The following is a 13375-nucleotide window of genomic DNA, read 5'->3' as shown; positions in this document are numbered from 1 at the left end:
CTTTATACTTTTTGGTAGATTCCTTATGTTTACGTTTTATAGTTCTTTGCATGCTTATGAATATGATTATTCCATGATTATAAGATATTACAACGGTTGCATTGACTTGTCCGATATGAGATTCTAGATAGAGATGAGCTGAACGAGTTCTATCTGATCTTAAACCGCCTGAGGTGATACTTTATGAAAGTAAACTACCAAGACTGTCGATCCACCTGAACCTACTCCAATCTGCGATTCTCCTCCTACCACCTGACGATAATTGCTGTCCCACCGATACGCTCCCATTCGACCCGGCGTACTGTACGCCCAGCTCGTTCAGTGCGCCTGTGCGATTGGGTTTGCCAGAAGGGTCGAATAGACAATCTAGCTCGTTGACGCCTTGCTGTCGGTCGATCATAGACAATGTTAGTTTTGCCCTCTCTTCTTCTTTCTCTTTGATCCAAAGAGCAAGGGTCAGAAGTTATTGGAGGGGTTCTTTAGGGTGGGTGTTGTGATTTATAAGGAAGAATACGGTGTTGACTTGCCATCTCGTACATCGCTCCAAACCAGAACCACCTCTCAACCCAATCAACAGACTGCATATACGCTGTAGTAATATCCATAAACCTTTGTACTTCCACGTAAGTCGCTTGATTATCGTATTGCCCTGTGGAGGGGTTGAAGACTGAGAAGTTTTGAGAGGCGTATTCTGGTGCGAAGTTGGAGTCAAGATGATGATAAGTGAATTTAGGATTGCATGAATGGAAGAGGAGGGTTGGGCTTCGACTTACCTGTTACCCATATTGGGAGGTTGTAGGTGTTATGGTAGTATTGGATGTGCTCTATGAAGTTCTGAGGGACGAGGTCGTACTATCCTCGAGCACCATTCAGCTTGACTGGTCCTTCTCAGAACCACTAGTCTCCGATTCGTCTGCATGACAATACAGTAGTCTCAAGGAGAGCCGCCGACCACACTCACCCAGTGCAAAGCTAGGAAATCCGGCTTACACCCCCCCATACAAGCCTCGTACCAATCCCTCATCCACTTCCTCCCCGCCTCACCACTAGTAACAGCGGGACTACCAACCCTATACCCCTGATACCTCAACGGTTCCAACACCTCCCTCCATACCCTCGCTGCTTCTTGGGGGGTACACGCAGCCTGCTGCGGATGATCTGGCTCATTGAAGCCCAGTATCTCTCTCCTGGGGGTGAGCGTGGCATTGGAGAAGTTGGACCATAATGCTCGTTGAAACGGCTCGATGTAGGATTGGGTACAGCCCCATAACATAGGGATGAAGGGGAAGGGGATATCCCATATCCCCGATGAGTTGGCGGGAGGGATGATGGGATCAGGTCCCCAGGTGTAGTATGAGGAGAGTGTTGTTCCGGGAGCTGTGAAGCCGCCTGTGGGTACCCAGAGTTGGTTGGGCCATGCGAGGCCTGGGCCTGTTAGGTTGTCATTTAGTCCTTGGGTGGGTGGGAGGGCAAGTATGAGAAGGGCGATGAGGGGGAGCATGATAACAATGACTGTTATGCTGTTATGGTAGGTGACTGTTGAGTCTCAAAAGTGACAAGAGGTCAGAGTTTAGTATGTCATGGTGGATGGTAAGTGAAGGTGATGATCAATCGAGCACTAGGATAACGAGAAGAAGATTCAAAATTCCGTTGAAGGGGGGCAGTCTTAGGACCATCATTGAGAATTTTACTATGGGACATGATGCTGGCTGCCATTCTTCAGGGTCAGAGCTGATACTAGGACAACAATGAAGTAAGTATCAAATGAGCGGATCAAAAAGAGAAAGAAAGAAGGAGCAAACATCAGGGATACCATGCTGTTTGTGCACGTTACAAGACAAAAAGAAGTCGAAAAGGTGGACAACCTCCACTTGAAGAAGATGGCGGTAAACTCCGCCTTTCCTTCCTATTGTTGTGGTGTTTTCAGCTGTTGATGGTAGAGTGGCAAATGTGATTTGAGGCGTCTTTTGTTTTTTGTCTTGCTTGACACGAGACCCGCGATACGAAGTCTCACAGTGTGATTGGATTGTTCGGGTATGTTCTACTTACATCCATGGAAGCCAGAAGAGCACTCGATGTGATTAAGAAGTATCATGTTTCGGACTGACCTGACGTCGTTTTTCGAGATTGTTGTGGAATCACATTAACCGTATTTGATCAATCCCGTCAAGAAAAACGGCACGAAAATTACAATACTGACCGGGCTGAATGCTTTTACCTTTTCTCTTACTCCTGCCCGAGGTGGATCATATCCAAAAGCATCTTTTCAAGTGATCTACCATCCACGCGTATGTAACCCTTTCTGCAAATCATAATGGACTGAACCCATTAAAAGTCCGCTCCCTTTAGTAGGATCTACCGATTAATCCGATCGCCCGGATTAGGTCGATCGTCTGACTCCTTACGCATCCTTTGGTGCTTTTAGTCCTGATGAGGTAAAAGGATGGTGTCACTATCCTTTCACCATGTTCGGACTGATTAATCCGTTTGATAGTCGTGACATAGCTGCGAAAAGGTATATATAGCTTGAGCTTCTTACTGAATTCTGTTCAGCTTCATCAACTACACGACCAGATTAAACGAACAAACAAACAAACAAACGAACAATCTAACAAACAAACAACTAACCAACTGTCAAAAACAAACTTCCAAACCAATTTTCAATACCCCACAATGCCAGCCACTTCATCCTTGCTAGTCAGAGAAGGTCAAACCAACTTCGCTCGTGAGTTTTTACCCTCTTCTCTTTCTTCTTCTCGCCCTTCTCCTCGTCCTTCACTCTCCCCGGTCGCTACCCTCATTCAGTCACGCAATGAGCTAACTCCCATCCCGAATCGCAGCATTCTCTCCACCCGACCTCTCCCTCGCACACACCCAATGGCTCCTCGTCCTCTCCACACGAATGGACGCGCTGCAATCCGCCCGAGCCCTATCAGTAGACTTCGATATTGGCGGTACATCTGTGGATTCCGATTTGGTAGCTCCGCTCGAGGAGGCTGTTGATGAGGCTAGGAGGATGGTCTGCGCTTTGGGTGGGGAGATGAGGAGGAGGTCTGAGGGGAATTTACCTGTTTGGGTTGGGGGGGATGTCAAGTCTTCTCAGATTCAGATGATGAGGAACAACTCTGCGGGTCAGTAGGGTTTCTCCAGGAAGTATAGATGGTCTGGAATGTATTCTGTTGGTGTGGATCAGTCAGATTAGTATTTGTCTCTTTCTCTTGTGTCCTAATCTCATATTCGTAAAATGTTCGTAAGATTAGTTGTTGTATTTGTATGAATGGGCTGATCACGACCACGCGAAGGGTATATATCCATGCGAGCACACAAAGGCAAAACTGAATCTAAAACTAAAAAGGATGATAAACTGCTAAATGATCAAAATGTAAATGCGAAAATAAACCCCCTAAGCCTCAGACTTCCTCTTCTTCTTCTTATCCTTCTTCTCCTCCTTATCTTTCTTCTCCTTCTTCTCCTTCTTCTTTTCCTTCTTCTCCTTCTCCTCACCATCAACATCCATAGCCTCAGACTTCCTCTTCTCCTTCTTCTCCTTTTTATCCTTCTTCTCTTTCTTCTCCTTCGACGGGGTAGACGAAGCGACATTCACAGGTAGACCACCAGCAATAGCTGCCAATTCTGGATCTAATGGTTGTTTAGATTTCGATTTCTTGGATTCCTTTTGGTCCTTCTCTACTTGTTTGACCGCTTCGGCGATGTCATCTTCCTTTACGTCCCCCTCTTCGTCATCGTCTTCGTCGTCGTCGTCCCCTAGATCGGCGGCTATGGCTGTAAGGGCTTTTTGGATTGCTTCGGAGTTTTTAGATACGGGTGCGCCGGTCTGTGTGTGTGAGTGAGGATGTCAGTGATGATTCTTGCATTTTGTGTCCCGTTCTTCAGGATGAAGTAGCCTTCCATCTGACGAAGGACGAGTGGTTCTCGTGGAGAACTGATATTTGAGATTTTATTGACAGACGAAAGAGTCAACCCACCTCGAAGAAGTTCAACCTCTCCTCAACTTGCGCTCTCAAGGCCTCTCCGAACTTGTTGGTAGGTACATCGGAGAAACAGTCGATCCTGCACGCTATAGAACATTTGTTGGCGAGGAATCGGGAGATTCGTCCCTTGTGCTTGGTACCGGCTCGACCGATGAAAGTGGAGTGGTAGATGAGACCGTACTAATAGCACAAGAATGTCAGCTTGTTTTGTTCGTATTACTATACAGAAAATTGTTGACTCACCTTAGGGGTGTTACCCTTTGTCTTGAGAGCTCGGAAAAGAGCTTTCTCGGCACCGAGGATTTGGACAGTGGAGGCGGGGTATTTGGCAAGGTTGGTGAGGGAACCGCTGTTTCATGATTCAAGATGTCAGCTATGCTAAGACAAAGTTGATAGGGTTGTAGTATGACAAATCACCAGGAAGTCGGAAGAGATACTCACGCATGAGAGATCAACCTAGCAGCAATCGTCTCTCCAATCAAAGCCGACAAATTGGGAGCCACAACATTCATCTTTTCCACCAGATACCTTCTCAAGCTCTTTCTGTACTCGGCCAACTTGACAACCCTCTCAGCGAAGTTTGAGATATTGATCAAATCAATTTCGTTGATGTCTGATCCCATAGAAGCTCTAGCAGCGTCCAAAACATTTCTCGCCCTGGTCTCATCGTCATCTAATATAGCTTGCATCTCTTCCAACAGATCTTCAGTTATCTTCGTTCGATCTCCAATCAATACAGCGAGGGTAGCATATTGATGAGCGTCGGGAACGAGCTTGTACAGTTCTGGGAAATGCCATCCGTACCATTCTCTCACTCTCATTGAGAAAGTGTTGAGATCTTTGTCAAGTTGATCGGAGAGGGAGATGGCTTGGATGATCATGTTGTCGGATCGGTTGACGTTGAACTGACGGAACATCGAAGGGAGGTGTGAGTAAGGAAGAATACGAAAGGATTGCGGATATAAAGATTTGGGTTCAATGGTATAAGGGGGACATTTAAACACACCTTCACTTTTCCTCTTGAGTAGGAATGACCCAAACCCAATTGCGCAACGGCAACATCCCCTTTTTGCATACCCCCCTTGATCAAGATTTTCTCCTGGTGTAATCTCACACCTCTGATCAACTCCAATGCTCTCTCAGAGGTATCGCAGGGAATACCCAGTTCACCTTGAATCGCACCTGCCAATCCTCGTTCGGCTACACCCAACAAAATGGCAGATTGCTTCTTGTTGGATTTCCCAGCATTGTTAGGAACGATCAAGTTCAACAAGTTCTTGAGGTGGGGGTTGAGGATACCTTCGGATACATCGTTGGCATTTTCGAGAGCTTGAGCGGCAGATGTGAAGGGTAGGAAAGATGCCAGTTGAATCATCCTTGAGAAGATGGTGATGTCGTTGATGGATTCTTGGAGCTGCTTTGACTTGGCGGCAATCTCCTCTTGCATCGATACGGTGAACAAGGCATATCCTGAGGCTCCTTCGAAGAGGATGTGGGTGAGTGAGCCGGACATGGCGAAGGGTGATATTCTACTATGGATGTGACCCGACTTGAGAGGGTTCGAATTTGTAGTTGTTTTTTCGGTGATTGACAGTAGGTTGCTGGGACTGAGTATTTGTCTAGGTGTACCAACAACAATAAATCTCGTCTATGCAATGATGACTGACCCGGTGAGATGTGATGTGTATACGAGTATATCTACTTGTCCTTGAATTTGTCTACGCACAAATGAAATTTCATCTCGTTGCTCTCTGGATCCGAAAAGAAAGAAAAAACCTCCAAACGTTTTCCTTATTTCATCCTACCCTTTTTCATGATTGACACCTCACAGTCACGTGTATTTGATCCCGTTGATCTCACCGGTTCAACCTCCGATCGAGATGATGTCGTCAGACCAAAAGAGTGAGTGCATCAAACTGAAATGCAGCAACTCATGCTCATCCTCCACCGTACAGGTCCATTTACAACTATAGATAGTATATGTCTTGGTATCAGCATTCATTCTGCATTCTGGTCACACAAGACTATCATAGAGCTGCATCATGGATCCTCAGTCTAGGAACACACAGAAGGCTAAGCCTCTGCCGCCGGTATCAGTGACTTTTGTGGGTGATCTCTCCACTTGGAAGCATCGAGCGCAAAGGGCCAGAAGGCTGACAATACAATCGATCGACTCATAGCTCGGCACAAGTAGTGGTACGTCTTTGAAGTTATTCCGGTGGAAGTTCCAGCTCTTTGTGAGATTTAGCTGACCTCTCTAGTCTAAAATAGGTGGTGGACCGATACTGAGCCGGAATTGCTCATCTTTGGCTGTCGATTTCGGGAATGAAATATTGCGTGAGTACGGCTTACGATCTTAAGCTTTCCATGTGCGATCCCCAGTCGGCCAGAGTCAAGGTGCCCTTCATACCAAGCATGACTCCGCGTTACTATCCTCTCCCTCATAGTCTATTCGTCAGCAAATGCGATACTGACTCTCGTATCCTTTGTTGTCGCAGTGTTCGACACCGCCGATGGCACCCTCATGCGCCTCCACCAATCCTCCCTACGAATAGCCAACATCTCCCGGATATTCATAACTCACATGCATGCCGATCATACCCTGGGTCTAGTAGCAATAATGATGACTATAATGTCAGGCGTAGGAGTGAAACCAGGAGAGAATGAAGAGCTCGCTAAATTGGGTAAAAAGAAGAAAGCGACTTTTCACATATATGGTCCAGCCGGTATACGGAAGTTGATCAGGACGACGTTGAGTGTCACCTCGATAAACCTTGCTGGGGTATTTGCGATACATGAGATTCTAGAACAGGGAGAGCAACCGTCGCTGGACTGTGAAGAGGAGAACTTGCATAGTAACGAAGCTGTTGGGATGGATTTCGTGGCGAATGGAGATGGTGTGTGGGAGGATATATTGCAGCAGGGGAATGGAAGGGGCGGGAAAGGATGGAGTGTCAAGGCTGGTCCTATACACCATCGAGGTGAGTGCTGGGTGTCAAGCTTTGTCTGAAATTCCAAGAAGGATGTAAATCTGCATCAGTATAATCGTACGATACGAGCTGAGCTAACTTTTTGATACAAATCTAGTACCATCACTAGGATATGTGCTGGAAGAGCCCATACCACGTGTACAGCTCGATACATCTACTCTCATACCTCTGCTCAAGTCAAATGCAGACGCACTCGCATCCCTCGACCCACCAATAAAACACCCTCTATCCCTCCTCTCGCATCTCACTTCACTCCCACCACCACCTCCATATACGCTACCTTCGGGTGATGTGATACATCCACCACCGCCATCTGGGGTATCGCCTCGTAAATTAGTCATATTCGGTGACTGTTCAGGAGGTACCGAAAACCCCACTTTCCAGAAAATGTGTGAGGATCCCAGTCTGTTAGTACATGAGTGCACCAATGGACATATACCGCATGATGTCCAACGAGGTGATAAAGGTATGAAGATACGTAAGAAAGATCTGGAGCCTTCCCTAGAAGCGAAAAGGGATAGACTGTTCTTCCATAAACCCTCGGATAACAAGGTGGATCACACACATCAGAATGGTAATGGCCATGACCACATTTCGCAGGGGGATATACTAGCAAAAGATAACGAGAAGCGTCTAGAGGTCCAGAAGAAAGCTTTAAGTAGGGGTCATTCCACACCAGAGGAAGTTGGCAACTTCGCCAAATCCATCAAAGCTAGACGAGTGATCGTCAATCACTTTTCAGCAATGTTCCCCTCACCCCGATATCCAAGTACCGACCCATTCCCTTCGATCTTATCTCCAATCTCGCCCTTTCCCTACCCCTCACCTAATAATACATCCTCAAATGCACACAGCTATGATCCGCATGTGGAACCCCATCCACTGACGAAGAATGAATTGCATACGAGGCTAATCATGCAGTCGTTAGCTGATCAGATCACGGACATCTGGTCGTCTAACGGAGAAAGGATGGCTATCCCTTCAAGGGATTTTATGAGTTTGCGTATACCTTCGCATGAGTTATCAAATATAGAGGTAGATGATATTAGACGGTACAAGGAGGAGGTAGATCGTGTTATGGGGTCTTGGAAGGAGTATGGGGGCGTTTGGGTGGATCTGCCGAAGGAGATTGGAAGGATTTGGTTGGGTGTTGAGCCTGCTCCGACTGATAGGGTGCAGGAGGGGAATCATATACGGTTTGAGGATTAGATTCGGTGGGTTTGTATTGTAGCTATAGTCATCATGCATTGTCTCTGCATACTCATCGCTGTCAGATCGTATAAGACAGCGGAGGATGGATGTGGCATTCTGTCGGAGTCGCAAACGGGGTCCGTGCCCCTTCAACCTCATGGCTCACAGGCGAGGTGTACGTGCATGGACATAGGTACAGAATTCGACGTGCCCTGTATGAACCTTCTCTTCTCTTCGCATCCTTCCATCAATCAATTCACGATGCGTTTCTCAACCCTACAATGTCCTGTTATACACAACTATTCATCATCTTGTTGTCCATATAATTACACATACATGACTCAACAATCCTCCAAGATGGCCAATCCACCCGGATCGCACACTTGATCATGTAGCTGTAGTGGCGTCAAGAACGAACAGAGTCCAGATGAAGGTGACGAAATTACTTGTTTTTGTAAGTCTCTTCTTCGGGTTGCGAATTGCCGAGAGAGATGCTGATCGAGTGAATGGATTAAGTTCATCCCCACTTGCAATACGTCAGGCTTTATCTTTGTGCCTCTGAGTTTGGTCCTCCTCCTCTTCCTTCATGTGCGAGGTGAACCGGAAACAATACGGTCTGTAAGTCGCACGTTACACCGCACGATTCGTTCTTCGACTAACGATACTTTAATTTATATTTCATGCTCGACGTAACGCAGCGGAGGGATATTCACCCTCATCTTCCTACTGCTCTACAGCGGTACATCCACCTTCGTGTTCATGAGCACACTAACCCATTCGCTCCATGTATCAGGCTGTCCGCTATTCAGGACCCACAAAGAATGGACACCCGACGAAAAAACCGGTAGACAGATCTTGGCGATTTGCCTCGTCCTTCTCGGGGTGTGTTTCCTCTGGGTACAAGTTTTGGCTATCGGTCAATAGGGGAGCTGTGTTCATCAGGAGGCCAAAGCAGATATTTCGATCGAGGGAATCGAAGTTTCTCTCAGCCCGAAGGCGATGTCGGAGGTTATGAGGGCACTGTTGAAAGTGGTGGATTGGAACAGATGCGTAGGTGGCGCGGCGGGGGAGATGGACGTGCAAATTGGAAGTCAAGGTGGGAAGAAGATCGTCATGCATTTGTGATTCGAGATCAGTTTGTCAGCTAGAAAAATGACAGCGGACAGCGAGACGTCACTGAGAGAGGTGTAGGGACTGTATAATGAATCATGCAGGATGACACGTAATCTTGTAAGACGCTGCAGTCGACCCATCACTTCTATCAGGGAGCCGGTGCCAGAGCCTCTCCTATGGGGGCAGGGGCAAAACAGCACCGGAAAACGCAAGAGCAGGATCGAAATATTTCACTTACCATAAGCTCGCCCGTCTGTACGTTACTGATTGCCGTGGTTCTTTGCTGTCCCTCCCAACCTCGCCGTCTACAGCTGAAAAACATCCACATCGGGGTGGTAAGTCAAGATCCGCTCATGATCCATACGTAGACATTAAAACCAAATACATTCCTTTCGACGTCGCATTATCATCACCATCGAATTCGAGTTTCAATCTGTTGAGGACCAGAGTGCGTGGTCGAAGGTTTTTGTACAAATCCAAATCAAGATTTTGATACGTCACGGGAGTGTGCATCACTTGACTCGTCGCAAATGCTACAAGTTACAGAGCGTATGCGATTCATAAATTAGCCTGATGATGATATACCAGTTCCTCTAGCGACGATTCTCTGTTCGTGAGCCTCGCGATTCATCCTTCATTGAAAACTTCCATTTTATTGATTTGCATAACATAACGTCGATGACCCAGAACGCCATGCCATCTACCAACAACGATAGTAAACCCAAAGAAAGTGTCTCTCAGATAGCTTGCTCGTGCGGCGAAGGCTCCAAACGATCCGACACGTCTTCAAGCAGCGATGACGATTCTGGGATGTTGCTTGCCTTCAGTAAGTGCGGTATTCCCTCACCTTCTAGAAGATAGATCTGCGCATGACTTATCATTTGAACCTGTGTCAAAAGCTGCCTTGTTCACTCCCCTCCTCTTGCTAAATGCTCTCATCTTCTACTTTTGGGACTATGTGACCTTGTGGGTATCATATCAAACCTGATATGCACCTTCCCATGGAACTACGGATGGGCTAATCGAGGGTACGGCAGTCGTAACATCCTTATTGTGGTTGATATCCTCTGTTTCTCCTTCGTACTCGGAGTGCACCTGTTAGAGGAGCCTACACCCACCTCCTCCCATCATGCCCCATCCTGCGCATGTTATCGGATCAACATATAGACCTGGGTTGATGCTCTCTTTCGACGTTACAGAACATCGGTCTCCTCGCCACATCCTTGACATTCATCTGGGTATTTTACTACCGAGCTTTCCTGATTGCGCCTGAAGCTCCTACAGGCGGAAACAAAGAGCTCAGTCTCCTGCTAGCTGGGAATATCGAATCGAGGATGAACAAGGTGGTCAGTGAGCTAGATTGGGACGAAGTCGTCAAAGCTGGTCTGAAGACGATCCTCCAGCAAGGGGTAGTTTAAAGTGCAGTATCATAGGCTTGTTAAACATACATACGAAGGTTGAATATATATCCTGTGTGTCATATAATATATAATTTTGGATTCTCCGTTTGAAACAGCCTCAATCGTCTGTCATCTACTTTGAGAAGATGAGCGCCCCCAAAGTGCGCTACCTACTGGCTGGTGTCCGCTCAGCGACAATTGCATTTCTCAAACAACTATATATGGCTGGCTACCACAGTCTTATTTTGGCAACAGCTCTGATGCTACGTCAATCGTCTCTTTGGCGGTATGGAGTGCGACTCGCACCTGCCGATACCGTCTGACGACGTGCCATACGACGTCAAGTACTCTTATCATCTATGATGACACGACCAACCTTCCTGTTTGGTTCAACCACTTCCGCAGCCTGACTTGCTCCCCCATATAAATGTTACATATTTCTCGAATGATTTACTTTCATCTTGTTACTTCATCTCATCACTCAAACATATCATTGACATGGTCAAAGACGAGATGTCCTCTACCCACCAATCCCAAACCAGCACCTCTGGACGACAAAGCGTCTACACCCCTTCGTGTATATGCGGCGACTACGTGCCTCCCCCTGCAGTCGATGAAACAGCGGCACCCGCGTTATACTGCTGCTCCGGTAAGTCACTGCGTAATCCTGAGGTTGATCCTGAGCCACCCGGTCACTCAAGCTCAACAACTTACGGATGTGACCGTGTATTTAGCTGGCTCGTTGATTGTACTCGACTTTATCAATCTCTGCATGAGGTCTGTGGAAGATTCAGAAGCGTGAGTGCGCTTGCTCTCCAAGATGTTCGATTGTACTGTTAAGCTGAACAGAGGACACATCTCGTAACTTAGTCGACACTTCTTTGTCGGCTTCTGGATCGTCCTGGCTATCTTATCCGTGGCATTACTCGTGTTCCATCAGCCGGAACCGTCCGCTCACGCACCTATCTGTCCCTACTATCGAGACAAAGGTTGGAAAAGTGACGAGCCGGGAATCAGAGCTTTCCTGTGCATCGTCCTCGCCCTCAGCGCCGCTCTTCTTTTCTGGACCACGTACAGCCAGCCGCTTGAGCAAAGCGCTTGCGTACTTTCCTCAGCCACTTTGGAGGATCTCAACAAGGCCGTGGCTGCATCAAAGGGATCACAATAAATAGCTGTTTGCATCAAATTTGTATCATTGTATCTATGGGGCGCTCGTCTTTGAGAACCATGTAAAAGAGCGTCAATTCTGTGAATTACATTCTGCACATCTGCGGACAGATCGCAATGCGATCTTGCAGAGAAATAGTGAGTTGGTAACCTGCCAAAAGCTCCAAGTCTTTGAAATAGCTATAGCAGCGCCTGTTTCTTGATTAGTGATCTAGGTTGCAAGTGTCTAAACGAAGTATGCACGACGTGCTGCGTAATTTCGTCATCCCTTTATCAAAAAGGTCCGAAGAGAAACAGCTTATGTCGCCATTTAGTGTCGGGTTTCAACTTCTGCCAAGGAAATAAATCAAAGATCGTTTGCAAGACTATACTGACATTCTGCATCATTCAGTCGACTGCTGCCATTCTTTACACGCTGGGAAGGCCGTACAGTTCCAATGCCACGACGAGGGGATAACCATGCGAGTCTTCAAAGATCGTACCTGGAGGACAAAAGGGCTCTAGGCAAGCTTTTGAAAGTGCGTCACAGTCTCCCCCTCCCTCACATCATCCCGGATGCTAAGACTGTCACCACTAGAGAGCGGAGAGAAGGAAGAACCAACCTAGGAAAAAGGTCAAGCGGAAAAAGTGGAAACGGAAGATCAAGATTGAGGAGAATGGACCTGATTTCGAACCTGTTCGGATTCACCTGATCGTCCCCAATTCTCAGGTCTATCATATGCCTTTACCTTTTGAGAAAGATCCTATACCAATAATCAGAGTTTCTCTTCTCTTTCGACTGTCTAAATTTTTGGTCAATCTTGGGTTTGGCATTATTCTATTGATTAGTGAGTTCCTTCGGTTCTCCCCTTTGGCATGTCCACACGTTACAAGCTGATGATCTGCTGATTTTGCAGTGGGTACTTGCAACATGATGTTCTGTGCCGTCCAACTGTACTGCCTCTGGAGAGGTAAACTATCTATATCGAGGTAAGCCTTGTGCATGATCTCGAAGATGATCAAAGCTATACCGTTACACACGTGCAATCATCGAGCGGACCTGAGACATGTGACCGACCCCAGGCTCGTCCTTCAAAGCTCTAGTATCATCTTGCCGTTCGGTGCCCATTTCCTCCTCGTGGCCTTATCACAATTTCTCGAGTCCCTCATCAGATTCCCTATCAATTTCCCAGAACCATACATGATTACGCTCTACTTGGTCTTCTGGTCTTACTTTTTCAATATGTTTGGTATGACCTCCCTAATGTGTTGTTACGCTTATGATGTACCCCTCTTGATGATTCACCGTGTGGGGCGTAGCATCCTATGTCAATGGTCATCTCTGGGGGAAATCGTCTTGTGGATCAGCCAGATGATAGGCGTAGATGCCTGGTCAGTCATAGAAGAAGGGTTATGTTTCAATGATGGGTTGAGCTGGGAGCCAGTTTATGTAGATCTGTTGAGACTTAAGCGAGTCATGTATCCCAAAGCCTCTTGAGACTAGACAGGGGAATCATGTCCATCGAGTTGTAAAGAGACTATC

General features: G+C 46.9%; 7 protein-coding genes across 7 annotated transcripts; 5 read left to right on the top strand and 2 right to left on the bottom strand.

Moving 5' to 3' along the window:
- Positions 1-181: 181 nt before the first annotated feature.
- On the bottom strand, positions 182-1501 carry I302_107638 (uncharacterized protein; the record flags this gene model as incomplete). Its single annotated transcript, XM_065870511.1, has 4 exons — positions 182-385; positions 528-691; positions 774-852; positions 962-1501. The coding sequence occupies 4 exons, from the start codon at positions 1499-1501 to the stop codon at positions 182-184; spliced, it is 987 nt and encodes a 328-aa protein (XP_065726583.1).
- A 1172-nt stretch (positions 1502-2673) lies between these two features.
- Positions 2674-3139, top strand: I302_107637 (uncharacterized protein; the record flags this gene model as incomplete). The annotated part of the gene is made up of 2 exons (XM_019193234.1): positions 2674-2725; positions 2841-3139. The coding sequence occupies 2 exons, from the start codon at positions 2674-2676 to the stop codon at positions 3137-3139; spliced, it is 351 nt and encodes a 116-aa protein (XP_019044711.1).
- Positions 3140-3403: 264 nt separating this feature from the next.
- Positions 3404-5505, bottom strand: I302_107636 (uncharacterized protein; the record flags this gene model as incomplete). The annotated part of the gene is made up of 5 exons (XM_019193235.2): positions 3404-3835; positions 3987-4172; positions 4236-4341; positions 4434-4897; positions 4999-5505. The coding sequence occupies 5 exons, from the start codon at positions 5503-5505 to the stop codon at positions 3404-3406; spliced, it is 1695 nt and encodes a 564-aa protein (XP_019044712.2).
- A 529-nt stretch (positions 5506-6034) lies between these two features.
- I302_107635 (uncharacterized protein) lies at positions 6035-8191 on the top strand (the record flags this gene model as incomplete). Its single annotated transcript, XM_019193236.1, has 5 exons — positions 6035-6097; positions 6173-6188; positions 6264-6329; positions 6491-6973; positions 7080-8191. The coding sequence occupies 5 exons, from the start codon at positions 6035-6037 to the stop codon at positions 8189-8191; spliced, it is 1740 nt and encodes a 579-aa protein (XP_019044713.1).
- Positions 8192-9979: 1788 nt separating this feature from the next.
- Positions 9980-10704, top strand: I302_107634 (uncharacterized protein; the record flags this gene model as incomplete). Its single annotated transcript, XM_065870510.1, has 3 exons — positions 9980-10112; positions 10186-10244; positions 10486-10704. The coding sequence occupies 3 exons, from the start codon at positions 9980-9982 to the stop codon at positions 10702-10704; spliced, it is 411 nt and encodes a 136-aa protein (XP_065726582.1).
- A 495-nt stretch (positions 10705-11199) lies between these two features.
- I302_107633 (uncharacterized protein) lies at positions 11200-11854 on the top strand (the record flags this gene model as incomplete). Its single annotated transcript, XM_019193238.1, has 3 exons — positions 11200-11335; positions 11421-11484; positions 11557-11854. The coding sequence occupies 3 exons, from the start codon at positions 11200-11202 to the stop codon at positions 11852-11854; spliced, it is 498 nt and encodes a 165-aa protein (XP_019044715.1).
- A 436-nt stretch (positions 11855-12290) lies between these two features.
- I302_107632 (uncharacterized protein) lies at positions 12291-12826 on the top strand (the record flags this gene model as incomplete). Its single annotated transcript, XM_019193239.1, has 3 exons — positions 12291-12371; positions 12431-12680; positions 12750-12826. The coding sequence occupies 3 exons, from the start codon at positions 12291-12293 to the stop codon at positions 12824-12826; spliced, it is 408 nt and encodes a 135-aa protein (XP_019044716.1).
- Positions 12827-13375: the final 549 nt, after the last annotated feature.

This window comes from Kwoniella bestiolae, chromosome 6 (genome assembly GCF_000512585.2).
Source record: "Kwoniella bestiolae CBS 10118 chromosome 6, complete sequence".
Lineage (NCBI taxonomy): Eukaryota > Fungi > Basidiomycota > Tremellomycetes > Tremellales > Cryptococcaceae > Kwoniella > Kwoniella bestiolae.
This window is presented reverse-complemented; position numbering and strand designations above follow the sequence as displayed.